The sequence below is a fragment of the Falco cherrug genome, chromosome 11, assembly GCF_023634085.1.
Source record: "Falco cherrug isolate bFalChe1 chromosome 11, bFalChe1.pri, whole genome shotgun sequence".
Lineage (NCBI taxonomy): Eukaryota > Metazoa > Chordata > Aves > Falconiformes > Falconidae > Falco > Falco cherrug.
In genome coordinates this window covers 5,001,344-5,028,661 of record NC_073707.1, presented here as the reverse complement: position 1 = coordinate 5,028,661, position 27,318 = coordinate 5,001,344, and the positions used below count along the sequence as shown (strand labels likewise).

Below are 27,318 nucleotides of genomic sequence, written 5' to 3'. Positions count from 1 at the left end.
CCGAGGTGCGGGGTGGGGTGGGGGTGCAAAGCCCCAGGGAGGAGAGCGGGCAGGGATGGGGACGGGGATGGGGGCGGGGATAGGGATGGGGACGGGAGCAGGGACGGGGGATGGGGACGGGGAGCGGCGGGGCTGCGGAGCAGGGTGCGGGACCGGTGGGGGAAGTCCTGCCGCTGTGGGGGAGGGTGTGTGGGAATTCATAATAAATGAGTTTTATCGCGGGAGGGCGGCTCGCGGTGCCCCGCAGCCCGGCTGCTCCCGCCACGGCGCTGCCCGGGCGGGCGGGCCGGGGCGGGGCGGGGCGGGGGCGCGGTCGGGCCGCCGGGCTCTTCCCTCCAGCCCCTCCCCCCTCGGCTGCCCGCCGGTGCCGGCGGAGGCGGGCGGGGCGGAGCGGAGCGGGCCGGGCCCGGCCCGTTCGCATCCTTTCGCCCCGCCGAGAGAGCGGGAGCCGCCGGACTGCCCAGCTAGGCCGGCCGTCGGCAGCCCCGGAGCCGCGGGAGCCACCTGCCCGGCCCCGCCGTCCCGCCGCCGATGGCACCGCGCTGCCGCCGCCAAGTAAGGGGGCAGCGGCGGGGGGACGCGGGGCTGCGGCGAGCGAGAGGGGGAGGGGGGGCCGGGGACCCGCCGTGGGCTCGCCCTTTCCAGCCGTGGGCAAACGCCCCGACCCGCGCGGGACCGCCGCTTGCCCAGCCGCCACCTCCCGCCCCGGCGGCGTCCCCCCGCCCCCGCCCCGGGCCGGTGCCTTCGGAGCCCCCGCGGCCGGGCCGCCGCCGGGCCGGGGCCTGGGGGTGCGGAGCGGGGCAGCGGCGAGAGCCGGGGGCTGCGGGAGCCCGGGCGGGGAGCTCGGTCCTCGGGAAAAGCCGCCCTAAGGGTCGGGAAGGACGGGGCAGCATCCCCTTGTCCCCCAGGGCGGAGAAGATGGCTGCCACCGAGCCGGTAAGGCAGCCCGGGGAGGCTACGCGGTCACCACTGGTGTCTCAGCGTGTGTCGGTCTCAGCGTGTGTCGGTCTCTGCTGTAGAACCGCACGCCCTTCGGGTGGGCAGGGGCTGCCCGGGCAGCCGCGCCGCATGGCCAGGGAAAGCTCCTCGGTGCCCCCGGGGGGAGGGAGCTGCCGGGGCCGTTGGCTGCGGGGGGTCGCGGGTCTGGGGTCCGACAGGGCGCCGAGGCGGGGTTCACCACCCTGGCCCGCCGGGGGAGGCTGCCTGCAGCTTGTTCTCCAGGGTGTGCTGGGGGGCGGCAGGGGAGCAGAGCGTATTGCAAAGCCACCGCAAAGCAGCTTCGTCCCACGCGAGGTTCAGTTCACCCGTGGGACTCGCTGCCACGGGGTTCCTGCAGCGACAGAGCCAGGGCTGCCCCGGGCCGCAGCAGGAAGCCCTGGGTTTGTTGGTGTGAGGTGATGGAGCCGGGAGGATCCCGGGGAGGATCCCAGCCTCCCCATCTGGCGTGGGAAGGGGCTTGTCCATGGGACGAGCTCTGGTCTGGCTGGGACCTGCAGGGGAACTGGAGAGGGGATGGGTCTCGCTCAAAAGGCATCCTGCTTGGAGACAGTCCGTTCCGAACTCGGCCAGCAAAATTATTCTCTAAAAAGGCAACAGTAGTAAGTCAGGAAGTCTTTGGTGTCCCTAGGGTGTGAGCTGAGCTGTCTTGGCCCTGGCAGGCTGATGGGGGGGGGGGAGCTGTGCTGGGTCCTCGTTGTCCCCATGTGGCCCAGCTCCTGGTTGGGAGTCTGTACATCTGCAGCCCGGCCCTGGGGCCAGAGGGCCAGCCACAGTCACCCTCCTCTTCCTCAGTCGCTGCCCGACAGCGTGGGAGCAAGCACCCACCACACAAGACCTGGTCAAAGTGACGGCAGAAGACTCTTCTGCCCGGCTTTGCCAGTTCTCTAACACAGTGGTTGGGGAGAGGGGAGCATCTCTTACCGAAACGCTGCTCACTTGCTTTAAAGCTGCCGGGGAAGGATGTCCTGCAGCCAGGAGCGGGTGCGGAGGCCCAGCAAGGTGCTCCGGGCAGATGTGTGCACATGCAGTTTTGGGGTTGTGCACCAAGAACTGCCTCTGTGTTTGCTGGACCGGTGCCGAAGGCAGGGGAGCAGGCAGCTGGCACAGCGCACTGAAGGGCAGCTACCCCAGGTGGGAAGGAGCACCCCCTCTCCCACCAGAGGTGCTCGGAGCTGGTGGCTGTGGGCTTACAGGCAGCTGCCCTCCCGGGTGCTCTGGGCACCCCTGACAGAACGTGAGGGTGCTCAGCACCCAAAGCAAAGCTGATGCAGGGTACCTGGACAGCGTGCCTGTCCCTGTGTGGGTGGGCAAAGGGCTGAGGGAATGTGTAGAGAGCAACAGGCAGGGAGTATGGAAAAAGCGGATCCCGAGTGTCCTCTCAGGCTGACAAAATGCAGAGAAGTGTGTTATCCTGTCACTGCAGAAAATAGTTTGAGCGTGACTTGGTTGGGGTTTGTTTGCTGCACTGGGACAGGAGGGATTTACACTCCGCGCACCGCCTCAGGGGCCTCTCCCCAGTCCAACACAAAAATAGGCTGATCTTTCCAAAAGATGGGCTGGAAAAATGCCATTCCTGCAGGGACCCACCGAGCTTCTGCCTCGGGAGAAGATGCTTGAGTGCCTGTGGTTTTCAGCCAGCCCAGCCAGGGATGCAGGGAATAGCCCAGCTTCAGGCCGTGCCGTGCCCTGCTGCTGTTGGAAAGCTACAGCCTCCACACGTGCAAGCGTGTGTATGCACAGCGGGAGCTTTCCCTCCTCGTGTGGTCTCCTGAAGCTCAAGGAGCCAACGCACCTGAAGCAGAAATCTCCTGTGGGCAGGACAAGCGCTTCCAGCCCCATCTGCCTGCCCCCGCGGAGGCGGCTGAAGGCTCTGCCAGTGCTCTTCTGCCGGCACCTGGAGGCTGCTGTCCTGCTGCCCACGGTTGCTCTGCCTCAGCTTGGACAGAATTAGGTCTCCATCACTAGCTCTGGTTCTGGAGAGGGCAGGTGGGTGCCAGTGGAACAAGCCCTCCCAAACCTATCGTGAGCCCCGTGGCGCTGTGCTGTGTACCAAGGGAGCAGCCCAGGAGCCGAGTCCTCCGTCCTCGGCAGCACTGGGTGGCCAGGGGCTGGCGAGGAGGCTCGTGGGCAGGGGTGACTGGCTGGAAAAACAGCTCCTCTGCCCTCCCATCGCTGCTGCCAGGAGCCCCCAGCCCCAGACACTGGGGTTGCCTGTGTGCAGCCCTTTCTCATGGATACCAATACATACTGGCTGCCCACGGCTTAGGCTGCCTGCATGGGCCCCGCTCACTGGCGGGGACTGGCTCATTGCCAGCTTCAGCCTGGCATCCCCCTTGTTGACGTGAGCTTTTCAGGCCCTACATGGCTGGGCCCTGGCTCCCACCAAGCTGCACCTCTGCCTGCACCCAGTGATGCTCCCCGCGATGCCCCCTGCATTGCCCCTCACCCAGCTCCTGCGCCCAGCCCTGGGGCTGGCAGGGTGCTCTGTGCAAGGGCTTCCTGAGGGCTCCAGCACCAGCTAATCCCCCGGGAGGGTTTGGGAGGTGCTCGGAGCCTTCCTGGCTCCCTCCCTCCATCCTCCCCCGGCCACTTCAGCTGCCTTGAGTCACACCGTGCCACTGGTGCCGGCAGAATGGCAAAACCCACACACGCGGCTGGCAGGCATGGAGCGAGGAGTGGGAGAGGGGCTGTGTCCCAATAAATGCTTTCAGGCAGGGTAATCCAGTGTCATTTGTAACACTAGTAGGGGAGCTATTTTTAGAGAGAGGCAAATTTGATTTAATAGAACATAATTTGCCACTGACAATTCAGAGGGCGGCCAAACGAGCAGCAGCTGGATTCCTAAGGAGGCTTTTTCCTGCCCTTCCTGAAATCCAAGGCTGACATGCCAGAAGTGGCATTTGTTATTCCAGCAATTGCTGGGGGAAAGCCCCTTGGGATAGCCCAATTAGCTCCACTTTGCTTTCCTTCCATTGCTTCATGCCACCCTGTAACCCACTGTTAAAAGAAGCAAGGGATGTTTTTCCTGCCATCCATCGCGGGAGGACTCAGTGCACCCAAACTCCTTCAAGCATCTGGAACCAGCCAGGTTCCCCCCTTCGCCTTTTCTTTTGCAGGCTGAGCTAGCTCTGCTCTCTCAGCCTCTCCTTGTATAATTTTGGATAAAAAAATGGGTTCTGGTCAAACCAAACAGCTTGTTTGCCAGAAAACAGAAAGCCTGCATGCACTCCTGGAGGGTTTCTTGCAGGCTGAGTTCTTTTGGACCAGCCTCAGAGATACCTTCGGACAAACCCTTCACCCTGGAAAGGTGCAAACACCATATTCCTGCTTGTGCTTTCACTGAGATGAACATCCCCAGAAAACCGACGACAGTGTGGGAAGAGGTTGGGTGTTTTTTTTTCCTAGCCCTAAAACTGTTGTGTCCAGCCTGTCCCCAGTTGGTGGCATGGGGACAAAGAGCTGCTGGGACGAGCTAGAACAGCTGCAGGTTGGAGGCTAGCTGCCAGGGGGTGGGCAGGGCCCTGGCGAGTGTGGGGAGGTGACATTTCCCTCAGAATCGCATGTTGCCCCACACGAGTGTCCTAAGGGCAGAGCGGTGTGGGCACATGGCATCATCCCCCACAGCCCTGTGGCAGCTGTGCCCCTGCTGCCCTGGGCAGGAGAAGCAGAAGCATCTCGGGGGGGTCCCCAAGTCCCTGCCAGCTCAGCCCTCACTGTGCTCCTGGTAGCCTTGGGGCCATGTTGTGCTGCAGCCAAGAAGCCCCAGGTCATGGGGTGGGTTTGTCAAGGACAAGAGCCCCAGCAACTGTGTCCCCCGGGACCGTCTCCTGCTAGCAGAGGGAAGGGAGAGCCCTGGGCAAGAGAGGCAGGAGCTTTTCTAGGCAGCATCATCTGCCCAGCTCTCTGAGAACATCCTTGGGCAGCAGCATCCCGGCAGGGCATGGCTTCATACCCAACAGAATTTGCCATGAAGCAAATCCCCCTGCCCACCAGCCAGGCCTGCAAGGCACAGGGCTGGAGCAGCTCCCGGCGGTGAATCAGGGTGTTTGGAGCTGCAGGTCCCACTGCTCTTGGGAGGAAAGGGCTGGGCAGGGCTAAGCACAGCTGTGTCATTTAGCTCCAGCAAACATGTGCCCGGGGTTTGGTGGGCTTCTCTCCAGATGTGCAGTCGCTCCCCGTGGCTGGCACCCCTGCCCCAGAAGCCATCTGGGTGGGTGCTCAGCCCTGTGCTGCTCCCTCAGGGGTCACAGTCTTCCCCGTAGCTCCAAGGGGAGGTCTGTAGCACTCCCCTCCCCGCCAACACGGGGCTTTGCCCTTGGGCCGTGTCTCACCCTGGACTACTTGCAGTGGCTGGAGTTAAAGCCAAAATAACGTGAGCAAAGAAAGTCAGTTTTGCTGGAGACCAAGCAGCAGTGCTGCCCTGATCGCATCCCAAAAGCCTCGTGAAGGTGGTCATGTCTCCTTCCTGACACTGGGGCTGCCCTGTGTGGCTGGGGTGAAGGTCTGTCCCAGGGACTGCTGCGGGGGGAAATCCTGAGGTTAAGTGCCTGCCCCCAGCGTGCCCCATATGTGAATGTCCCTAGGATCGCCAGCTGGGGTTGGTGTGGCACGTGGGACCTGGCAGCTCCCCAAAATGACTCACTCACCTTAATCAAATACATTTGCCTGTGAATGAAAAGGTGCAGTGGGCAGCCCAGCCAGCCTTTTGGGGGGTGCGGGTGCTCCCCAAGCATCACCCTAAGTCGTGTGGCCTTTCCCAGCTCGCCCTTGCTCCACTTTATTGTCAGGCTGGTGGAAACCAGGAGCCAACATTTAGCAGGGGGACAGCCCTCAAATCGAGATCAAATTGTTCTCCTCTCCTCCTTGAAGAACAACCACCTCCTCAGGATGCTGCCCTTTCCCTGTGACTGATCTGGTTAAATGGAAAAGCTAATAAGCTTTGAAGTCTGCAAATGGATGGGTTGGAGAGGGCCACTTGGTTGGGGGCCCTCTGACGCTTCTTCTGTGGTGCAGGCTTTTCCCTCTCACCCAATTTTGAACGTAGATTTTCATTTACAATGGTTCTCGGCAGCAGAGCCAGCTAAAGGTCACTGCCAGCTTCGGAGATGGAGGCATGAGCTGAGATTTTCCACTTGTTCTGATCCCCTGCCTCCAGGCACTGTCTTCTCTAATTAATTGTGTCCTTCTTTCTGCTCCTACCATGCTGGGTTCCCCTGGAAAATGCTGGGGGTAAATAAGGCGACAAGCTCCTTCCCCTGCCCATGGCGTTTGCCTTGCCTCTGTTGAGATGCTTCCTCTGGCTGCTGGGAGCTGTGGCCACTGTGGGTGGCACTGCACTGGGCTCCATGGCAGAGGGGCTCCCCCAGGGACAGCCATGTACCGAGGTGCCCCGTGTCCCTCCTTGCACTCGCCCGCCTTTCTGCCAGCCCCACGCTGTAGCCCACCGCTCCCTTCTCCATTCCTGGAGGGCACCTGGAGCAGGGGTCCCCCACATCCGCGGCAGGGGCCCTCCGCAGCTGGGAAAGCACCCTTGCACCCCATTAATGTCCCAGCTCACGTACCCTCTGCTACAGCCCCACCGAGCACCCCTGCCGCAGGCAGCTCTGCCCCGGGGGAGCGCAGCGGGCAGCCTGTGCGGGCAGGAGCCAGCCTCTGCCTGCCCTGCGCAGGGCACTGCTGACCCCCTCCTCTTTCTCTCCCCGCTGCAGGGAGGAAGGTGCTGACGGTGCTCTGAGGCTCCGGGGTGTGCTGCCCACGGGCTCAGCAGGATGATGCCAGCCAGCCGAGAGCTCCCCATGCCCCCTGCGGGGACAATGTGACCAAGCAGCCGGCCCGGACCTGTGGCACCGAGCCCGGCACGGTGGGTGCAGCGGCTCGTGGCCCCACCGAGTGGGCTCTGCCACACGAAGATGAGCGATGGCGGGTGGATCTCGCTCAGCCCTGCTGAGTTCGCCCAGCTCCAGCAGTACACAGACTGTGAGTACTCTGCGCATCCCCCTGGCATAGGGACAGGGGGTTTAAAAGTCCTGTTGGTCTGTGCTGGAGTGATGTCCTACAGGTCCTTGGCATCCTCCTGGAGGAGTAGATGACTTCTTAGATTTTGGATGCAGAGGCTGGGAAGATCCCTGACCCCCAGCGTCGGCTGGTGGGGCACAGCAGAGCAGCGCATGCCTGGGAGGATTTAGCTGAGCAGAAGCTCTCCTGCTTTGGGGAACGCACACGTGAGCGCGGCTCAGTCCCTCTGAAGGCGGCTGCTCCCACGTTCGTTAGTGAAGTGAAATGCCAACGAGGAAAGCAGACTGGCTTTTCCTAAACATGCGGAGCTGCTCCACAGCCCGCCTTGGGTTGCCAGCCCTCTGCGGTAATTTTGCTTAGTGCTTTTGCAGAGCAACTCTCTCCTGTGGCTCCTGCTGAGGAGAGCGTGTTGGCAGTGGTGCTGTGGGATCCTGGGGCTGCAAGCAGCTGGGGAGGGTGCCTGGGCAAAGCCCAGGGGTCCGAAACAAGGTCCTTAAGGTCCTGCCTGCTGGAGAGCTGGTGTGCAGATGTGCTCATTGCAGTGTGTGCAGCCTGGGGAGGTGCTGACAGCAGGGCAGGATGGACAGGAAAGCCCAGCTGGAACTGTGGGATGAAGGGAGAACAGGTGTAAAATCTCAGGGGCATTGCTTTGCAGGGGTGGCACGGCTCCAGGGTCAGCAGGCTCCTGTGGCTGTGCGGGATAGAACTGGGAGGCAAAGGGGAACCCATGAGCCCCCCAGGGCTGTCCTCAGGGCTGCTGTGCGTCGTAGGGATGAGGCAAATCGGGTCAAGGCTGACAGCACGGGAAGGCACAGTCTCCCAATCCAAAGAGCCCAGTGCAAGCAGCCCCCTGCCCACCTGCCAGACATCCCAGGCAGGGGCAGGCAGGGCTGTGGGCAGACGTGTGTGTGCAGCGTCGCTGTCTGTCTCTCGTCCTGCCTTTCCAGAGAACGCTTTCTTAAATCACAGACCATAAAACGCCATCTGTAATGCTAAGCACAGAACCCATACAGCATCTTCATTTCGTTGATCAAAGTGTAGCGAGCAAGGCTACAGTGTGGTCAGCTGCCCTCCTCCCCGGGAGGGTGGCCTGGCACTGGGCTGGGGATCCTCCCACAGATCCCAGTATGGGCCGGGAGCCCCCTCCTCTAGTGCACACTGGCCCCTGCTTGTGCTCTGCCAGCCCCAGACCTGCCTGAGGCACCACAGACAGTTGTGGTCCCGCACCGAGCTCCATCCCCCGTGGAGGGCTGGGGGGAGCAGGAGCCAGCACAATCCCTGACTTGGGGAGAGGATTTCATGGTAATTAACAGGGCTGACGTGTCTGAGAGCTTTTTAAATGGGCATGCCCATAGGTATGTGTCTGAAGGTTAGGGCTTAACGTTACCTCCCTTTGATCTTGTTTTCCATTTTTCCCTTATTTCTCAATTTTGGAAGGACTGATGTCCCTCCAGCCCAGAGGACACCCAGCCAGGGAAACTCACAGGCCATTTACTGTTTGTGTGAAAGTTTGCACGGAGCAATACCATTCTTTGTCCCTCCTGGCACCTCCTGGAGATATCAATGGGCAGCCCAGGGCAGGCTCCGGGGATGGCTCGGGCTGCCAAGTAATTGCCAACAGGCACCAGCTCTAAGTGTGGGGGCAGCCACCCCAAGCCTGTGCAGAGGGGCCGGGGCAGGCACGGCCAAGCTCTGTGCCCAGCATCGCCCCTGGAGCAGCTGGGACTGGGGAGCAGGCTGGGCTTTCCTTGCCCAGCACCTCGGCTTCCCTCTGGGTCTGCATTTATTTTCATACAGGTAGGAGGAAGAGAGCCTAGCCCTGGTGGCCAGCTTTACATATGTGCCCTACCCTCTAGGGTGTGGGGGAAAGCAGGGCGTGGATGGCCCCTTCTCAGGCATGGAATGAACCAGAAATTGTATATCTAGCAGATAAACTTGTCTCTACCATCCTGCTGGTGGTCTAATGGCGAAGGGGGCTCGCCAGCACCATGCTCAGCGAGATGCCTTTGTCTCCCTAGACTCCACCAAGAAGCTCAAGGACGTCCTGGAGGAGTTCCACGGGGACGGCGTCCTCTCGAGGTACAACCCTGAACAGGTATGGCCCTGTACCCTCCAGCCTCCCCCCACGCTGCTGGCCCCCCCGCCAGCTCCCCCAGCCCAGCTCCCCCAGCTAAGAGCGGCTGGGAGAAGACAGGTCTGCTCTGTCTGCCCCCCTGCCTCTCCCCGCAGTCCTGCTCCCAGGACTGGGAAAGATGCTCCCCCTGTGTGGGAAGCCCAGCCGCATCCCCTTGGCCGCCCCGGGGGCCAGGCTGGCCGCACAGCCATCCCACCCCATCCCACCGATGCTGCCAGCACCCCACGGCCACGCTGCCATCGGGGCTGGCTGCAGGCTGCCTTACTCTGAGCATTTTGGGGCATATCCTTGCCAGGCAGAAGCCAGGAGGGATTTACTCTCTCTTCCTCCAAAAGCAGACAATTTTGCTGTTGCCAGCGTGGGGACGGGAGAAGGCCCTGTGCCTTCCCGCTCTTGCCAGGGGAAGGCTTATTTTTTCCAAGTGGTCCTTTCAGAGAGACCTATTAGTGTGCCAGTAGGACAGAGCCTTTCACAGGGACCATAATTACTAGAAATGAGGCGAAACAGGAAAAATCAGTGGGCTGAACATGGTGAGGAGGGGCAGCAAAACTACCCTGCTATTCAAGGGCACTGCGGGACCCTTGCTGCAGCTGGCGCCACTAAAGCCACCCAGAAGGCAACATCCCGATGCGATGGGGAAGGCCAGTGGGGAAGGAGAAGGCGAGGAGACCTCAGGAGGATGACAGCCCTCAGGGGCTGAGGGTGGGCTGGAGGGTCCCGCTGCTCTGTGCTCCACCCCTGGGGAGCAGGAGGCTTTCAGAGCACAGCTCATTACAGCCCCCTGCCTCCAGCAGCCCTAGCCTCCTTTGGCTGTGGCAGAAAGTCTGTATTTAGTTCCTCAATTTTCTTCTGCGAGCTGAGCCTCTGGCTCCGTCAGAGCCTGCTGCCCCTCCAGTGAGCTGCCCACCGTACGGGGGTCCGCAGACCCCTGGGCAGGTGGGCCAGCTGCTGCTCCGCTGCCAGCAAGCACCGTCCCAGCATGGCTGCGCCCCTCCCTGCAGCCCCCCCAGCTCCTACCCCAGCTGCCCATGACTCCTGTCCCTGCTCCCAGCACCGCTGGCCTGGCTCAGCCGTGCTGGTCCCTGGCAGCCAGCTGGCACTGGGGATTTATGACCTTGCTGCCTCTGACTCCCTTCAGGCACCCACTGGGATTTGGGAAGCCGGTGGTTTTGGGGAGGGCTCTGCAGCTGATGTAGCTGGTGAGGGGGGTCCAGGGCACAGGACCCACCCCACTGCCTGCAGTTCTGCATCCCTGTGGCACCTCCATCCTCCTCCTCTATCCTCTCCCCAGCCCATTGACTATGAGGGCTTTTGCCTCTTCATGAAGACCTACCTGGAGGTGGATGTACCTGAGGAGCTTTGCCAACACCTCTTCACCTCCTTCAGGCGTAAGATATGCCAAGCCTCCCCCGAGACTCAGCGCCAGAGCCCCGGTGTCTCGCAGCTCAGCACCCTCGGTGAGCCAGCCCTGCCCCTGCCACCCAGATGGGCACACTGTGGCATGTTGGGCTTGCTCCCACACCAGCCCCATGGGGATGGAGGTTGTGGGGTGGCACCTGCAGCGGTGGCGTCAGGGCTCTGTCCTATCCGATGGATAGGCTCCCAGGGGCCCTGCGCTGCGCCAGGGAGGGGAGGGCTTTCCCTGAGCGGGGACCCACAGGGCACCGTGGCACTGACCGATCCCTCCTTTCCTCCGCGCGGTCAGAGCCCAAGTCACTCGATGCTGGCATCTCCATCCAGACTGAGGTGGCCTGTGCCCCTGTCACCAGTACCGATGCTGACAGCCACCAAGCGCGCAGCTGCACCCGGAGCAGGGGACGTGTGCCAGGCACCCAGCTTCTGCCTCCCTGGGCCCCTGCCCGGCTGGATTCGCAGCGTGTGGAGACATCTGCTGAAAGGACCATAAACTGCAGAGGAGAAGGGAGAGCCCTTCCCAGCTGCTCAGCTGCCTGCTGGGCTCCTGAGCGGCTCTGGCTGCTGCTTGGGGACCACATCCTCCCTGCCTGGTCCCGAGCAGCCTGGCGGCCAGCACCCAGGGGCAGGAGCGCTGCTGGGAGCCGTCTGGCCAGGCAGGATGGTGTGGGCGGCCCACGGTGCCCCTCAGAGAGTCCTGGGGCTGAGATGCCACCCTGCTTTGGGGATAGCAAGGAAGACCCAGGGCGAGTGACCTGCACCCAGAGGGGCTTCTTGGAGGAAGGGGCTTGCCGGGTACAGGCATCGTGGCGTCACACTGCCCACGGGCTTATGTCTGCTTTGCAGGGATCAATGGGAAAACACTTCTAAGTGCCCTGGGACGACACACTCCTGAGCCCAAGAGCTGCCACAGCAATGCAGCTGAGCTGCAGCCAGCATCCCTCACCCCTGCATCGATCCCCAACGCTTCCCCCAGCTGGTCCAGGTCATCCTCCCAGAAGTCCACCACCGGCACCCCTTCTGCTCACAACTCCTCAGGCTCTTCAAAGATCTCTGGGTCCCTGCTCGGCCCTCAGTCGCCAGGTGAGCTTGGCTGGGGCTCCACAGGGACACGGGCTGTGACAAGCCCTCCCCTTTGCTGAAGCTGCCCAGTTTCCTGGCAGTGCAGCTGGTCAGGTCCCTGGGGCGGTGGCGGTGACCTTCCAAACTCAGCAGGTCCCTGGTGTCTTGACACCTTTGCTTTGCAAACTTAAGCTGCCAATCCCATCCTGCAGAGCCCCCACCAGTCAATGTCTTAATTACCTGGCAGCAGCTCCCAGCGAGGGGGGACTGGAGCAGTGAGTCACTGCTGCCTCTGGCCCAGCTCCTGCCAGCCACCGACGAGGGGAGCACTGCGAAGGGCCCCTCTGCCAGGAGCAGCCATCTGCCGAAGGCTGCCATCGTGGGCGGCTGTGAGCGTGGGCTGCCCCGGCACCCCAGCAACCTGCCCTGCTGCCTGCCGAGCTTCTCACTCCTCTGGGTGGGCGTTTGTCCCCAACAGGGCACATCCCTGCGGGCTCCCACCACTCATCCCACCCACAGTGCCGGAGATGCAGGAGTCTGTGCCCCGGGAACTGACTGGCAGTGCCCAGCCCTGCTCCTGCCACGGCACCCAGCCCTGTGTCCCCTTGGGTGCCCAGCCCTGCTCCTGCCATGGCACACACCTCGTGCTGAGTGGGTCCGTGCCCCAGAGTTCACATGCTGCCAGCCCCCTGCCCCAGCTGGGGGCGGCTCCTGTTCCAAATGGCCAGCCCTGTGCATGGGCTTCATCCCTCACAGGCACGAGGAGTGTGGAGAAGAGGTTACCTTTCAGCCTGCGGAAGAGCCACAGCTCCCTGAAAGCCACCCCGCCACTGCCCCCCATCCCCCTGGCCCAGGTGGTCCACCTGAAGGACATTGTCTGCTACCTGTCCCTGCTGGAGAGGGGACGGGCAGAGGACAAGCTGGAGTGTAAGTGGGACCCTGGGGCCAGGGACTGGGGCAGGGGGATGGACCGGTGGCTGGAGGTGTTGCCTGGGGGCTTCACCCGAGGAGGGGTGTGGGGCTGGATGCTCCTGCTCACTTTTTAATGCTGAAACATTAAAACCACTTGGGAAAAATGCTCAGCGCCATCCCTCTGCTCCTGCCGGCCGGTACCTGGGTCTGGCGGCCAGGGGGGCCATGGCTTTGCTCTGACACCCCGCAGCCCGGTGTGGGCTGGGGTCACAGCTTGCCCAGGCTGAGCCAGCACAGCGCTGCTGCCATCCCACAGCCCCCGCTGCCCCGGTACTGGACGCAGGCTGCCCGACCTGCCCCGGTGCTGGGCTCTAACTGGCAGCTGGCTTCTCTTCTCCCTCCAGTTATGTTTCGCCTCTATGATACTGATGGAAACGGCCTCCTGGACAGCTCGGTAAGCCTTCTCTTGGGAGAGAAAGCTGGGGCCGGACACACACAGGCCCCCATCAGGGTGCCCACTCCCCTGGCAAAGTGATCCCAGCTAGCCAGGAATATGGGAAGGGAGGAGGAAAGCAGCAGCATTTGCTGTGGGGCTGGACCATGGGGCTGGGGGACACACGCCAGCTATGCAGCATCCAGCAGCAGCTAGAAAAAATCCACCCACCAGTAACTGTAGCTCTACATCAGGTCACAGTGTTTCAGAAAAGGAAAAAATCGTGCACAACCCTCTCCCCCGGGATGTTTTTTCTTTGTCCTTTGGGTATTTTGCTTGAAACCCATTGCAAAGAAAAATCTCTTTTATCAGAGCAGTTTTTCCAAGGGAAAATGCACTGCAGATTTTCTGGCAGATTTTCAGAGGAGAAAGCAGCTCCCAGCACCACCCAAGAAGTGGGGTGTCGCTGGCCCCCTGTGCAGGCGGGGGCCCAGGGCACCCATGGGCATACTGGGACACAGACCTGGTACATCCCCAGTTTGGGGGCTGGAGGCTGGACATGCCGCTTGTGCCTGAAGCTGTCCCTAAGCACTGGGGATCGTTGTCTTTCTGTGCTCAGGAGCTGGATCGTATCATTAACCAGATGGTGCACGTGGCCGAGTACCTGGAGTGGGACTCCACGGAGCTGAAGCCGGTGAGTGCTGGGGGCAGCTGGGGGGGCCACAGGGGCTCTTGGACGGAGCCAGCAGCTGGGGTTTGCGGGGTGGCATCGCCATGTCACTGTGTCTCCTCCCTTCTCCAGATCTTGAAGGCAATGATGGAGGAGATCGACTACGACCACGATGGGACTGTGACACTGGAGGAGTGGATCCGGGGCGGCATGACCACCATCCCCTTGCTGGTTCTCCTGGGAATGGAGACGGTGAGTGCCCATGTTTTGGCTGCATCCAGCCACCCTGGGAGGAAAGCCCAGGGCCCGCAGCAGCAGGAGTGGAGGGTGGTGATGGAGGGCATGCAGGGGCCGTGGGAGGGCACCCTCCCCCCAGCTGTGCACCCATCTGGCGCTGCACAGCCCCACACTGGCCCCTGGGCTCCCAGCCCCTCCAGACACCCCTGCCCTGCCTCTGCTGACCAGTCTTCACCCCCCAAAGCTTCACAAGCTCAGTTTTGAGCTACAGTCATTGCCAGCTGCTGTGCCCAAGCTGACTGGGCTTGCTCCTTGCTATCGTACCACACTCTGATTAATATTTAATCAAAAAATACGATGAGCACCTAAAATGCCAGCTCCTCTCCTGGGATGAGCTTCAAAGAGCAGAGGTGGGGTGGTTTGGGACCCTCCCCTTATTTGCCTGTGTTGTTTTCTCATCCTTTTTTGGCTTTATTTCATGGAGATGCATCCCTGGCCATTGGCTGATACTTTGCAGGGAAAATCTGGGGTTTTGCTTCCTGGTGCCCATTTTGGTGTTTGCTTCCCATGGAGAGGTGGTGTGGCAGGCTTTCTGGCGTTTTCAAGTGGCTCCTGCAAAGCATTTGTGCCTGGTCTCAGATGTTAGAGGCCTGCTTTGGCCACCCCATGGTGGCGGTGGCCTGGCCCCAGATCTGGAATCACCTTCCCGTCTGCCACCAGCAGAGCATCCCTGCAGCGCAGCTGTGCCAAGAAGCCACGGGGAGCTGGAGCTTGGTGCCAGGAGTGCCAGGAGCCGGACATGCCCAGGGAGTAGGGGGTACAGCAGCAGTGGTATTCAGGGAAACACCAGGGAGAAGGGGAGCAGGAGAACTCACAGTCCTGCTGGGAGCAAACTCCCACATACACAGTGGGGGCTTCTATGGGACAAAGAGCTGATAAAAGTGGTGGGCTGAGTGGGCTGGGACCCCCAGCAGTGGGGGAGTGACCCCCCTCGTCCTCCCCTCTCCTGCCCTGCAGAACGTGAAGGACGATGGGCAGCATGCCTGGAGGCTGAAGCACTTCAAGAAACCCGCCTACTGCAACTTCTGCCGCACCATGCTGCTGGGGGTCCGCAAGCAGGGCCTCTGCTGCTCCTGTGAGTCATGGACACATGCTGGACTGTCGGACTGTTGCACCCCCGGGCCGGTGGCTCCTGCCCCATCCCAGTGCCCCAGGGAGAGGCGACTGGTCCCCATCGGTGCTGAGCCCTCTGGGTGCTGCAGGGGGAGCAGAGAGGGGGCAGTGCCTGTACCGGGGAGTGATGTTCACCACCTTCTCTCCCACCAGTCTGCAAATACACCGTCCATGAGAGGTGTGTGTCCAAAGATATTGCCTCCTGCATCAGCACCTACGTGAAATCCAAGAGAAATGCGAGCGTGAGTAGGCAGCCAGTGCGTTTCTGAGCTGGTGGGTCTCCCATGAAGCCCTCTCAGAGGCAGCACCACTGGCAGCAGCTGGCCCTCAGTCTCCTGCCCTGGTCCCCCATGGCTTTTTCCCCTGCAATTTGTCTTTTGGGTCCTGGGCAGTAGCTCGTGGGCAATTGCAGCACCCAGAGCCTGGCAGGGCAGGCCCCGTCCCTACGCCCCGAGGTTTGCCATGGCTCCGGGTGGGGGATGGGTGTCCCTGCTGTGCCGTATGGAGCAGCGAGGAGGGAAGGCAGCCATGCAGGGGGCTGGTTTGTATCAGTCAGCATCCCTGCACAGTAAGCCACTCTCCGAAATCACAGTGGCAGCCCTTAGCGGAGAGGAGATGCTGGAGGGTCGGTGGGTGCTGCACCCGCAGTGCCCCCCACACTGTGCCTTGCAGGTGATGCAGCACACCTGGATCGAGGGCAATTCCCCTGTCAAGTGCGACAGGTGCCATAAGAGCATCAAGTGCTACCAGGGCATCACCGGCCTGCACTGCGTCTGGTGCCAAGTCACCGTGAGTATACGGGCCCGGGGGGCCCGGGGTGGCCTCTGTGGCACACCCCACATGGCCGGCCCTGGGGGAGGAGAGGCTCGTGAATAGGGGATGCAGGGGTGTCCCCCACCCAATGTCCTTTCATCATGCCCTCTCCAGCTCCACAACAAATGTGCCTCCCATGTGAAGCCAGAGTGTGATGGGGGCCCGCTGCGGGATCACATCTTGCTGCCTTCCTACATCTGCCCCGTTGTCCTGGTAAGTGCCACCATCCTTGCTGCCGGGCGGCAGGGACCCGGCAGGGCATCGCCGCAGCCACCCCACCTCCCCTTCTCAGGGGAGCGTGCCCATCCGTGCCTCTGCTCCCCAAAGGACAGGCAGTCCCACTGCCGGAGATCAGAGAGCGACTCCCCCGCCAGCACCAGCCCTGAGGACAGCCAGGGCTTCAAGTTCAACTCCATGACGGTGGATGGGCAAGGACTGCAGGTAAGTTCCCATGCCGGGCTGCTGGCAAGCTCTGCCACGGGTGCATGCCAAGCCCCACGGCGGCCAGGCATTTGCAGCCATGCTTTCTGCCCTCCAGATCAGCCCACGGCCTGGGACGCACCCCCTCCTGGTGCTTGTGAACCCCAAGAGTGGAGGAAGGCAAGGGGAGCGGTAGGTGGGGTCCTGCCCAGGGAGAGCATCCCCCTGGGGTTGGGAGCTGCTGGTCCATTGGGCTGCTCCAGCACCTCTCCCAGATGGGGATTCACCTCCCTCTGCAGCATCTCTCCTTCTTTTCCTAGGGTCCTTCGGAAATTTCACTACCTGCTCAACCCACGCCAAGTGTACAACCTGGACCGTGGTGGGCCGGCGCCGGGGTACGGAGATGCTACGGCCAATCCTCTGCCCTCTCCTGCCAGCCCCTCTTCCCCCACGTCACCCCCTGTCTCTCCTGGCTTTCTCCAGGCTGAGCTTCTTTCGGGACACTCCAGATTTCCGCGTCCTGGCCTGCGGAGGGGACGGCACAGTGGGCTGGATCCTGGACTGCATAGGTGAGTGAGGAGTGGCCACACTCCTGCAGAGCATCGTCCACCACATCCTCAGTGATCTGCCATGGGTTCCCCATATTCCTCTGGCAAGAGTGAGGAGGGGGGTCCTGCCAACAGCATCACCCCCAGGCTGCCAGCCAGGGAGGGACAGGGAGAGGAGCAGGGACTGACCCCTTTCAGCCCCGAAACTCTCTTTCCCCTTGAACTGCAGACAAGGCGAACTTGGTGAAGCACCCGCCGGTGGCTGTCCTGCCTCTGGGAACAGGCAATGACCTGGCCCGGTGCCTGCGATGGGGAGGAGGTGAGGCTGGGCGAGCATCGCCACGGAGGGGGGGGTGGGGAGGGGGGGGGCGGCGGGGGGGGGGGGCTGGCCATGGGGACCGGCAGGGTGGCTGGGTAGGTGCTGTCCTGGGGGAGGGAGGACTCCTCTGCTCTTGAGATGTGGCTGGGGGCTGCATCTCAGCCCTAGTGCCTCGTGCTGGTGCCTCTAACCCCTTCCAAAAAAAGCAGCTGCTGCTTTCTAACCCCCCATCAGCTAGGTGCTGCCCAACAACCTTCTTCATCTGCAAGAGCCGTGCCGTTAGCTGAAATCTCAGCCACTGCTGCAAGGACTAGCCGGGCATCTTGCTGGTGCCATAGCTGCAGCCCCAGGCTCCCCAGATGCTTGGCACCCAGCTGCCTCTGGCCCCACGTGACATGGCTGCGCTCCCCTTCGTCCTCCTTCATCCTTCTCTGACCCCACCTTCTTTTCCTTACAGGCTATGAAGGAGGCAACCTGATGAAGGTCCTGAAAGATATTGAGCACAGCACAGAGGTGATGCTGGACCGCTGGCAGATAGATGTCATTCCTAGTGATAGAGAGACCAATGGGGACCCCGTCCCATCCACCATCATCAACAACTACTTCTCCATCGGGGTGGTGAGTACCATGGGGCAGGGATGGGTCTTGAGGGCAGCCCAGAGTGCAGGGGACACACGTTTTAGCTGGAGAGAGTGGCACAGCGGAGGGCTAGTAACTGGTGCCCAGACCATGCCATGCCCACTGGAGCCTCCCAGCCACAGCAAAGCAAAGGGAAGGGCTCCAGAGGCCAGCAGAGCACAGGAACTGTCACCTGGATCCACAGCACAGCCACAGCCTCAAACCCACCCAGATCAGCAGATTGCCAGGGGCATTTCCCACTCAGCCAGTGGGAAATGTCTCAGCTTTGTGAAGTGGCTGGAGCGATCCAGCCCAGCAGGTGCACTCAAGCGATGCCAGCCCCCTGCAGCCCTCTCTGTCTCCTAGACTCATCCTTAGACCTCTTCCGAGCCAGCCCCATGTTAATTCCCAGGAGCAAAGGCTAGTTCCTCGCAGACCATAAAAGCCTTTCTACGTATTTGGTGAAACTGCATTTGAGCTTGAGTCGCCCAGGCCAGCGACTCTCCCTCCCTGCTCTTTCTTGCTCATGTTCCCAGCCTACCTCCATCTCCTGGCGTCATTCTTCTGGGTTTATTGTCATTTGTAATGGCAGCACTTAAGTACATAAACAGGCACGGAAGCTCTCTCTTCCCAGCTGGGAATGTTGCAAGAGAAAGCGTGTGAGGAGCTTAAACAGGGTTCAGGGAAGTTTGGGGTCCCAGGGACGGGGGGAGTGTGCTGAACACCCCACCTGAATTGTTTTGCCAAAACGGCACCCATCAGCAAAGCCCTGCTGCGGTGCTGGGACCTGTGTTCCCTCATGTTTTCCTCATGCAGGGAGGTTAGGGAGCCTGGCAAGGATGGCTGCCCCGTGCCACAGGGGTTTTCCCCAGTGCCGGGGGTCAGTCCCAGGAGCAGCAGGGCTTTGGGGGAACGGCAAAGTGGGAAGCACTTCTCTTCCCTGGGGCTTGCAGCACTTTTGTCCTGAGCCATGGGTGCCGAGTGGTGCCACCGCAGTGTGGGTCACCCACCCGGCAGCACTACAGGATGCTTCTAGTTTCACATCAGCTCCTGCTAATGCCAGGGGATGTCACTGCAGATGGCACTTGGTGACAGCTTCCAAGTCAGGCTTAAAACACCCACCACCCTGCACAGGAGAGGTTGCAATGAGTTTCACGAGAGCTGCCATCCTGCCAGGGGAGCTGACAGGGTGCGGGGTCCTGGGGTATCTCTGCAGCCCCACTGCCCCGCCGCTGGTAACCCTCCCTCTTTCCCTCAGCATCACCTCCATGCGGAGCCCCTCTGAAGAGGGAAGAGGTGCACTAATTATGTCTCGCTTAATGAGCCCGTTCAGCACTTCGCAAGCAGCCTGGCTGAGGGCTGCCTTGGCATGGCCCCTGGGCTCTGCCTCTGTGCCAGGGGGGCAGCAGCGAGGGCGAGGAGCTGAGTCCCTGTATCCTGGCACAAGCCCATGGGGTGCAGAGGGGGGTTTCTGTTTCTCTGCTGTGCCACCGACATCTCTGTGCTCCCTCTGCCTGCAGGATGCCTCCATTGCTCACCGTTTCCACATCATGCGAGAAAAGCACCCCGAGAAGTTCAACAGCAGGTAAGGGCTGCCCGTGGTGCCCCCGAAAGCAGGGTGTGGGGGGTGCCGGCTGCTGTTGTGCACTGTGCCGAGGGGTCGTGCTGGAGCCTGCTCCCCTCCCGCCGAGCTGCTCTCAGCCCCCTCCCCACCGGACTGGCAGCAGCCCCACGGAGGCAGTGCGGTGTTTGGCCAGCCTTAGGGGATGGGCAGGGGGCACACCGGGCGCGACTGAGCGGTGGGGGCCAGGCGTCATGGGGGTTGGGGGTGCTGCCTCAGGCCCCAGGCAGTGAGGCAGGCTGCTCGAACTTGGCTGCACACCCAGTTACATTCATTCATGCTTTATAATCGGCACTGAATTCCAGGACCGGCAGGAGCAGGCCAGGCAGTGAGGGCAGGGCAGGCAGCAGGTCACAGCTTGCTCCCACTGTGCTCGGGGTACAGGGAAGTGGTGTGATGGCAGCAGGAGCTGTGGCTTGTGACCCCCATCCTCATGTTCAGAAATACCTGCTAGAAAAACCCCAAATGGACGAAAGCGTCTTACTCTGCTCTGACATTCAGCTCCCCTCAGCTTACAGATCCCCCTCAAAGCCTGTGCAGCGGTTGATGCAGGGGGCGAACAGGATTCAGGGGCTGCCTGGTAGGGTGCTGGGGGGGACACGACATCCCCTCTGTGGGGTACCCTGTCCTCAGTAGCCCTGTCAGGAGATGACAGCCCATGTTCAGCTCTGCTGAGGTGATGCAGACACCTCGTTCCCATGCCAAGGGAGCACCCAGCCCCCCCATCCTCCCCCCTGCAAGGTGTCAGAGCCAGGTCTGCCTGAGCCACCCCCTGTCTCACGCGCACTCCCTGAGGCCATAACACCCGTGGTCTCCCTCCACAATGAATTGTGTCCCCATCAATGGTTTGTGTCACCATCACAATGGCTCCAGAAAGGCCCTGGCAGCCCATCCTGCCACTGGCTGTGCTGAGGGCAGCTGGGGCAAAGCGCTGTTTCCGCTGTTTCCGAGCGGGATGCTGACACATCTCTGTGCCCCAGGATGAAGAACAAGCTGTGGTACTTCGAATTTGGGACATCAGAGACCTTTGCGGCCACCTGCAAGAAGCTCCATGACTACGTTGAGGTGGAGGTGGGTTTCCCTGGATAGTCCCTGGCTCCAGCTGGGGCACAAAGGGTTTTTGGGAGGTGTCACCCATGGGTCCCCTTTTGGCTGTTTGGGGAGAGGGTGCTGCGGCAGCTTTGACCCCTGATGGTGGCAGAAGGACGCAGTGGCTGGCAGGACCCACTCTTCCACCATGTGGCACTTGCTGCAAAGCCAGCCAGCTGCAGGCAGAAGAATAGCCCTGTATTTTTTCCCCCCTTCCAGCTGTATTTGAGAGCATGCCTGGAATATTCTCTGTGTAAACTCTGCTCCCAGCCCTCGTTGGATGACATGGAAACAGCCTTTAATTAGAGTGGGGAGGAGGGCCCACGGTTGCTAAGAGCACTGTCATTTCTCCGCTCACGCTGGGGGGTTTGGGCAGTGGTTTGCTGCAAACTTCCGCCTCCTTATCTCTGGATAAATGACCCTTTTATAACTTAGGCTTGAGGGCAAGGGGAAGAAACCTGGCTTGCTGCGATGGGCTGGTGTGAGTCGGACCAGGTGGTGGGTGCGGGGTCGATGGCAGCAGGCGGAGAGAACCCAGGGAGCTGGTGGTGTGGCGCCTGCAGCCGTGGGCAGAGGGACTTTGAAGTCTGTTTCGAGGTGGCGAGTTTCAGCCTTCCCCAAAGCCCAAAGGAGGCAGCTGTGCCCTCATGGCGGGTGGGAAGAGGCAGGAGCAGGGGCACGGCCATCCCAATCCCTTCACCAGCCATGCACCAGCATCCTGGGGTGGGTAAAATCCATGTCTATGGGACTGAGCGCTGCCAGTGATGGGCATGAGATGCCCCCGGTGCTTGCGAGGTGCCCCCCGCGCTGCCCGCACGCTCCCCACCGAGCGTGTGTCGGTACAGCTGTGCCGTGCTGGCAGGAAAGCGTTAATCCTGCTGTATTTGAAGTTGAAAGCGGCAGCCTGTCCTCCCTTCAGCTCCCAGGCAACTGTCAGCCCTGCAAAGAAATGGCAGTTTTGTTTTGGAAATTGGCACTCATTCCCCTACAGCTCCTGGAAATGAATTTGCTTTTTCCCCAGCTGCAAATTTCTACTTCCAGCATCGCTGCCAGCATGCTGTCAGCTGCCCCTGCTCAAAGAGCCCATTGTGGCTCGCTGGCACACTAACAGGGGAGAGCTACGCAGGGAGAAACTGCTCCTTGCACGCGTGTGCGTGGGCAGGTATGGGCAGCCGTGGTCCTGCCCACCTCCCACGACCCCAGGCAGGAATGGGCTCCTGCAGCGTCTCCGGAGAACGGCAGCCCCAGGCAGCAACTTGCTCTCATCCCAACGCGGCGGGTTGGTACCCGGTTGCTCGCAGGCAGGTGGCAAAGGTGCCTGCGGTGGGGGCGATGCTCAGCTCGGCCAGGCCTGGGATGTGTGGTCTGTCCCATGAGGAATCGGAGCCCTCTTGCTTGGTATCCGCTGCACAGAGCGTTAAGGTCTTTTCTCTTCCTACAAATCATAATATCATTAAGATGTATTGAGAGTGAAAGGATTTACATCCTTTACAAGCTTTAGACAGCTCTTCACTCCCAAAGCAGAACATTCCTGCCTTTTGCTTTCAACGCAAGACTAAAAATAAGGTCTCGGAGCATCAGGGGAGGCAGAGAGATGTTTGCTGGTGTGCACACCCAGCTCCACATAGGTGCAGCCAGCATGCTCAGCACTTGCCCAGAGGGTATTATAAGTAAGCTCAAGACCTTCGCTCTTTGCTAGAGGGAAAAAACTGGAGTCAAAGCAGCAGCACAGCAGCAGGGGTTCATCAGCCCATTTGCATTCCTCTCGACGATGCAGGAGAGGGCATAAATGCTGTCACATCACCAAGGCAAAAAATGCGCTGGCATTTGCTGAAGCATAGCATGGGAGGTAGAGAGCCGATACATAAAGGAAAATACAAATGCTCTAGAAAAAATACAGTTGAACAAGAAAGTGGCTGCTTCCTCCAGAGGTATCTAGAAAGGGGATCCAGTGTCATCTGGGTAGTGTGAGAGTGGGAAAATGTGAAGTTAAGCAATGCATTTCCATGGCTGCTGCTTCCACTCCTGTGGGAAAGCCACAGACAATGGATATTTTACCTTTTACAGGGAATTTTCAGGTGGGGCAGTCCGGCTGTGTGACAGTGAAGCCTGGGATACCAGTTCTGTGTGTTGGCTTGTGGTTTTCTCTCTAAAAACTGACTGCTTTTCCTCTGACACCTTTCCTATCATTTCCTTCCAGCCTCATTTCTAGTTTCCAAATTGCACTTGAAGACAAACTGGTTTGAGTTGCCCTTTGGGCAGCCAAACTTTCTGATTCTTTGGAGTCAGTTTGAACAAGGGGAGGTGGGGAAGCGTGGGCTGGAGGTGCTTGGATGGAGGTTGCTGTGGGGCCAAGGTGGTATTGCCTCCTATTTTGGGTCACAGCACCGAGCCCAGCCAAGGTTTTTTGCTGTCTCATAGAAATTTGCTTTTTGAACCTGCCATCTCAGATGTGTAGTAAAATTCATATTGAAATAACAGGGAAAGCAGTGCAAGGAAGGCGAGGTGGTGGTTTTCAGCCCTAGAAAAGCCAATCCGGGTGGTATTTGTTTGCCCCTCCTGCACCAGCTGCCCCCAGGCTGCCAGTGCCACCCTGGGGCAGGTTTGTTCTGGGCATGCTGTGCTTGGGGAGCCCCGTTCCTTTGTTCCTTGGGTGGACAGGCGGGGAGAGGAGGCTGGGTTTCATGGTGCTGGGCACCAGCTCCCCCCAGCTTCATGGCCGGACACTGCCCGTATGCCTGGCAGTGCGATGGGACCCTGCTAGACCTGAGCAACGCGTCCCTGGAGGGCATCGCCGTCCTCAACATCCCCAGCATGTACGGAGGCTCCAACCTCTGGGGCGAGACCAAGAAGCAGCGTGGTTACAGCAGGCTGGGCAAGAAAGCACCGGAGAAGCAGCATGCCACGGTGGTCACTGATGCCAAGGAGCTCAAGTTCTGCGTGCAGGGTGAGCAGTGGGGCCTGGCAGTGCGCGGGGGGTGCGAGGTTAGCACGGGGGAGCTGGGCAAACGCCACTTCTGGCTGTGGCTCTGTGCAGGTGGTGCTAGAGCAACAGCACTGGAGGGGCTGCTGTTGGCTCGCTGTCTTTTGAGGTGCTGGGGTAACCCCAACAGCCTGTCCAAGGTGGCAAAGGAGGGTAGCTCTGCCCACCTGGGTATGGCCTAGGACTGGATTTTTTGGAGCTGGTTATGCCGTGCCATGGTGGCCAGAGAGGACGTGGCTCCCCTGCCCTGTCATCCACCTCTCCCCCCGGCCTCTGGGGATCACGGCTTGGGGGTGCCCGGCTGGGAGCTGTCACCTGGAGGCATGGGGCTGGGCAGCCCCGGTGCCCGCGGGCTGGCAGGCAGCCACGGTAGGGCCGGGTGCCCGCTGCTGCAGGGGAGGAGTCGGAAGCGGAGCTGCAGAGCTGGCACCGAGGGCTTTTGTAAGCATCTTCTCATACTCGGCCACAGCACTGCCAGCCTGGCTGCGGGGTTTTGGGAAGTGCACAGTACCCATGCTGTGCCCTGGCCAGCACCTCGCACCCACTGCTGCAGCCGCCGGAGCCGTCCCCACTGGCACAGGCAGGGTGCAGGCAGCCCGAAGTGCTGGCAGGGTTCCCCAGCAGAGAGCGGTGGGTTAGAAAGCAGCCAGCAAAATAGGCAAAAGCGCCTGTATTTTCCAGTCGCCACCTCCTGCAGCCCAGGGCTGGGGCAGGAAACAGCCCCCCTGCTGCATGACTGCCAGGACGGTGGTGTCACCGGCCATCCGAGCCTGTCACCAGCTGTCCCTCGCTGGGTGAGCCTGTGGGAATGGGCAGCAGGGAGTGGGACAGAGCAAAGACCAGTTCCAAATGTGGTGAGAGGCAGTGGGGTCAGTCCCCTGGACACATCCCCACTTGTGGGTAGGTAGGAGGGTGTTGGAGGGGGTCAGAGGGGGGTTCCCACCAGGGGTGAAAGAGGACCCTGAAGGGAGTGAGAGATGGAGCGAGTTGCCCCATTGTTGGGTGCCTTTGCTGACAGCACAGAAGAGCAGAAGGAGCTGGGAAAAGGAGTGATATCCCGGGATTAGAGCAGATCCCTCCTGGTGAGGGTTCCAGCATGCATCCTGGCTCCCACGGGGGCTGCAGTGCCCCAGGGCATGCAGGAGGGGGTGTCTGACACCGTTTCATACAACACTGCAAACAAGCAGTCGAAGGGCTGGGTGGGGGGATCCAGGCTTCCACCCTGCAGCCATGGAGGACCAGGTGCTGTTTCAGACCAGGAGTATTTTTGCACCAGAGACTTTGGACAGCAGCGTTACCCAGCGCTGCGAACACCCAGCTGGGTGGTCTCAGGGTATGGGGAATATTGGGACACATCCCCACAGTGCCACAGCAGCCCCAGTGTGCTGGCCCTGATGTTTCAGATGACAACGGAAGGCAGGGGATCCCTAGGGATGGGGGGACTGACTCAGACCCCTCTCTTTCAGACCTCAGCGACCACCTCCTGGAGGTGGTGGGGCTAGAGGGTGCGATGGAGATGGGGCAGATCTACACGGGGCTGAAGAGTGCTGGGAAGAGACTGGCCCAGTGTTCATCCGTCACCATCAGGTATTTGTCCCCATCCCAGTTGAGCACCCGACCCAATGGCGCAAGCTGTCGCCTGTGTCACCCTGTGTTCCCTCTCTTTGCATCTTGCAGGACATCCAAACTGCTGCCCATGCAGGTGGACGGGGAGCCCTGGATGCAGCCGTCCTGCACTGTGAGTCCCCAGGGAGGGGATGGCTCCGCCACGGGCAGCCGGAGTGGGCAGGGGCCACCGGCACAGCGGGATGGGGCAGGCAGGGGCCACCGGCACAGTGGGCAGCCTCGGCTCCCCGTGCAGTGCAGCAAAGCCTCTAGAGCTGGAGGGAGGCTCCTGCGCTTGTTGGTGGGTGGCCGCAGAGCTCAGCCACCTGTGACTCCTGTCTGTGCCCGTGCTGGCCCTGCGCTCACGGCAAGCCATAATGGGAGCTGTGGGGACATGGACATGCTTTTCCCTTGCCGGGTGGGTGGGTGCAGCAGCCTCACTTCCTGGTGGGGCCGCAGGGGGGTCCCCCACCATCCAGCAGGCAGTTTGCACAGAGGAGAAATCCTCTGCCCATCCCAGCATTGCCTGGATGTGATTCTGAAGCTGTTACTCCTGTGCAGCAAAGCATTTAGCAACCTGGCTGGGGGGCAGCAGCAGCTCCTCACCCCGGTGCTGGGTGCTGAGTTGCCCCTGGCTTGCTCAGGTCGCTCCCCGGGGTCCCTGGGCTGGGGGATGCCCAGGAGGGCTCAGAGCCTGAGAGCCCCTTACTGAGCTGGGTTTTTCACTTTTTAGGTCAAAATTACACATAAAAGCCAAGTGCCGATGCTGCTGGGCCCCCCTCAGAAAAGCAGCTTCTTTTTCCTGAAGAGGAGAAACCGAACCCGAGATTAAGCAGTGTGTGAGGAGCTGCGGCCCAGACCGGACAGCCGCCCGCTGTGGGGTATCCCCAAATCCCCACTCTGTGGCAGGGAGAGGAAACACCCCCCTAGCCCAGCGAGGATGATTTGTCCTGGGCAGGTCTCAGAGACTCCTTCGCAAGCACCACAAGCTCTGGGCAAAGGCCGGCAGACAAGTGGGAGTGTTCCCTGGAGCAGCACTAGGACTGGGTTTTTTTTCCCTTTATTTAAGTAACCCCCGCCCACCCCGGCAGAGCTGCAAATGAATGTGCTCCTAGGAAAATGCCAAGCTTCACTTATTTATTTTTAATCCTCTTGAAGGACACTTGATGTTTTGCTGCACTGGCTTTCTGTCCACCAACCCTTGCGCATTGGAGAAGTTATTTATTTTCTTAGCCTGGAGGAGACGGTCTCTGCCGTGCCTTCCACCAGCATTTCTGGGATGGGTTTTAAGCAGGTGCAAAGACAGTGTTTGCTGCCGGCCCTGGGAGCCTCGAGGTGTGGGACAGCCTGGGGAAAGAGGGTGCTTGGGCCATGGGGTCAAGCGTGGGGTGGATGGGTGGAGACCATGTTTTGACAGGGAAACAGCAAAACCAGGATTTTTGGGGCAACTGCTGATCCTGGGAAACCCCTGTGTCCCAGCTCTGGGCTTCATGTTCATATTTATGTATTTATTTAGCAAACTTTGGGGGGGTCACCTTTTTATGAGCCCAGGTTGGACGCAAACGCCACCTCCCTTCTGTGCTGGCTGTCCCCCATGGCACTTCCTTCCACGTGGACTTTCCTCTCTCCTAAAGCCTGCCAGCCTTTGCCGGGGGCTGGGGACTCTGAGGACCGACATCTAGAAGCTCTTCTTACTTGGCAGTGTCCCCCCCCACCTTTTTACACATGCTTCGCCAGGCTGATGCTCTCCCAGTGGCCGGTGCTGCATCCAATGCTCCTGAATGGCTGCAGGGCATGGGGGTGAACTGTTGCACCTCAGTTTCCACACGGCCAGGTCTCCCCACCCCGGAGCTGAGGAGCTATGCAGATGCCACTGCCAGCCCCCTGCCTGCATGGGTGCCCACTGCTTGTCACCTGGCTGCTCCTTTTCGCCTCACCCAGCCAGCTGCTGCAGCCCAGCTGGGATGCACAGGCAGATTGCACTGGTGGCATCACCCCTGTGTCCCCCACTAGGCATGTGGGGACAGACCACGGGATGCAGCTTCTCCCCAGAATGTGGTGGGGACCAGAAAACGGAAAAAATGCATGGAGGCTGTGGTGGCTCCCAGAAGCTGGGAGCTGGCAGGACTGGCCCATAGAAGGGGCTGCTGGTTGCTTCTGCAGGCCCCTGCTGCTCCCTGGGGTGGCCCTGCGCGGGGGCATGCCCGGCTCCCAGATCAGCCCCTGCTCCCAGGCAGCTCCCTCCAGTCTGGTG

General features: G+C 60.8%; 1 protein-coding gene across 1 annotated transcript; it reads left to right on the top strand.

Annotated features, from left to right (window-relative positions):
* Positions 1-386: 386 nt before the first annotated feature.
* On the top strand, positions 387-26,226 carry LOC102046769 (diacylglycerol kinase beta-like). The gene is made up of 25 exons (XM_055724033.1): positions 387-555; positions 6,708-6,975; positions 9,033-9,109; positions 10,440-10,605; positions 11,408-11,644; positions 12,380-12,550; positions 12,940-12,989; positions 13,588-13,662; positions 13,771-13,890; positions 14,893-15,010; positions 15,202-15,290; positions 15,721-15,837; positions 15,976-16,074; positions 16,189-16,302; positions 16,400-16,473; positions 16,602-16,676; positions 16,765-16,850; positions 17,059-17,148; positions 17,606-17,766; positions 19,287-19,351; positions 20,368-20,458; positions 23,222-23,423; positions 24,926-25,046; positions 25,137-25,197; positions 25,798-26,226. The coding sequence occupies exons 2-25, from the start codon at positions 6,909-6,911 to the stop codon at positions 25,894-25,896; spliced, it is 2,625 nt and encodes an 874-aa protein (XP_055580008.1). The 5' UTR covers positions 387-555; positions 6,708-6,908; the 3' UTR covers positions 25,897-26,226.
* Positions 26,227-27,318: the final 1,092 nt, after the last annotated feature.

What these genes read in the sequence shown, in the direction of transcription:
- LOC102046769 (XM_055724033.1), top strand. Translation starts at nt 6,909, where the DNA reads ATGAGCGATGGCGGGTGGATCTCGCTCAGCCCTGCTGAGTTCGCCCAG. An exon ending in AATCCAAGAGAAATGCGAGC is followed by an intron (nt 15,291 to 15,720) that starts GTGAGTAGGCAG and finishes TGTGCCTTGCAG; the next exon opens with GTGATGCAGCACACCTGGAT. An exon ending in CCCGAGAAGTTCAACAGCAG is followed by an intron (nt 19,352 to 20,367) that starts GTAAGGGCTGCC and finishes TCTGTGCCCCAG; the next exon opens with GATGAAGAACAAGCTGTGGT.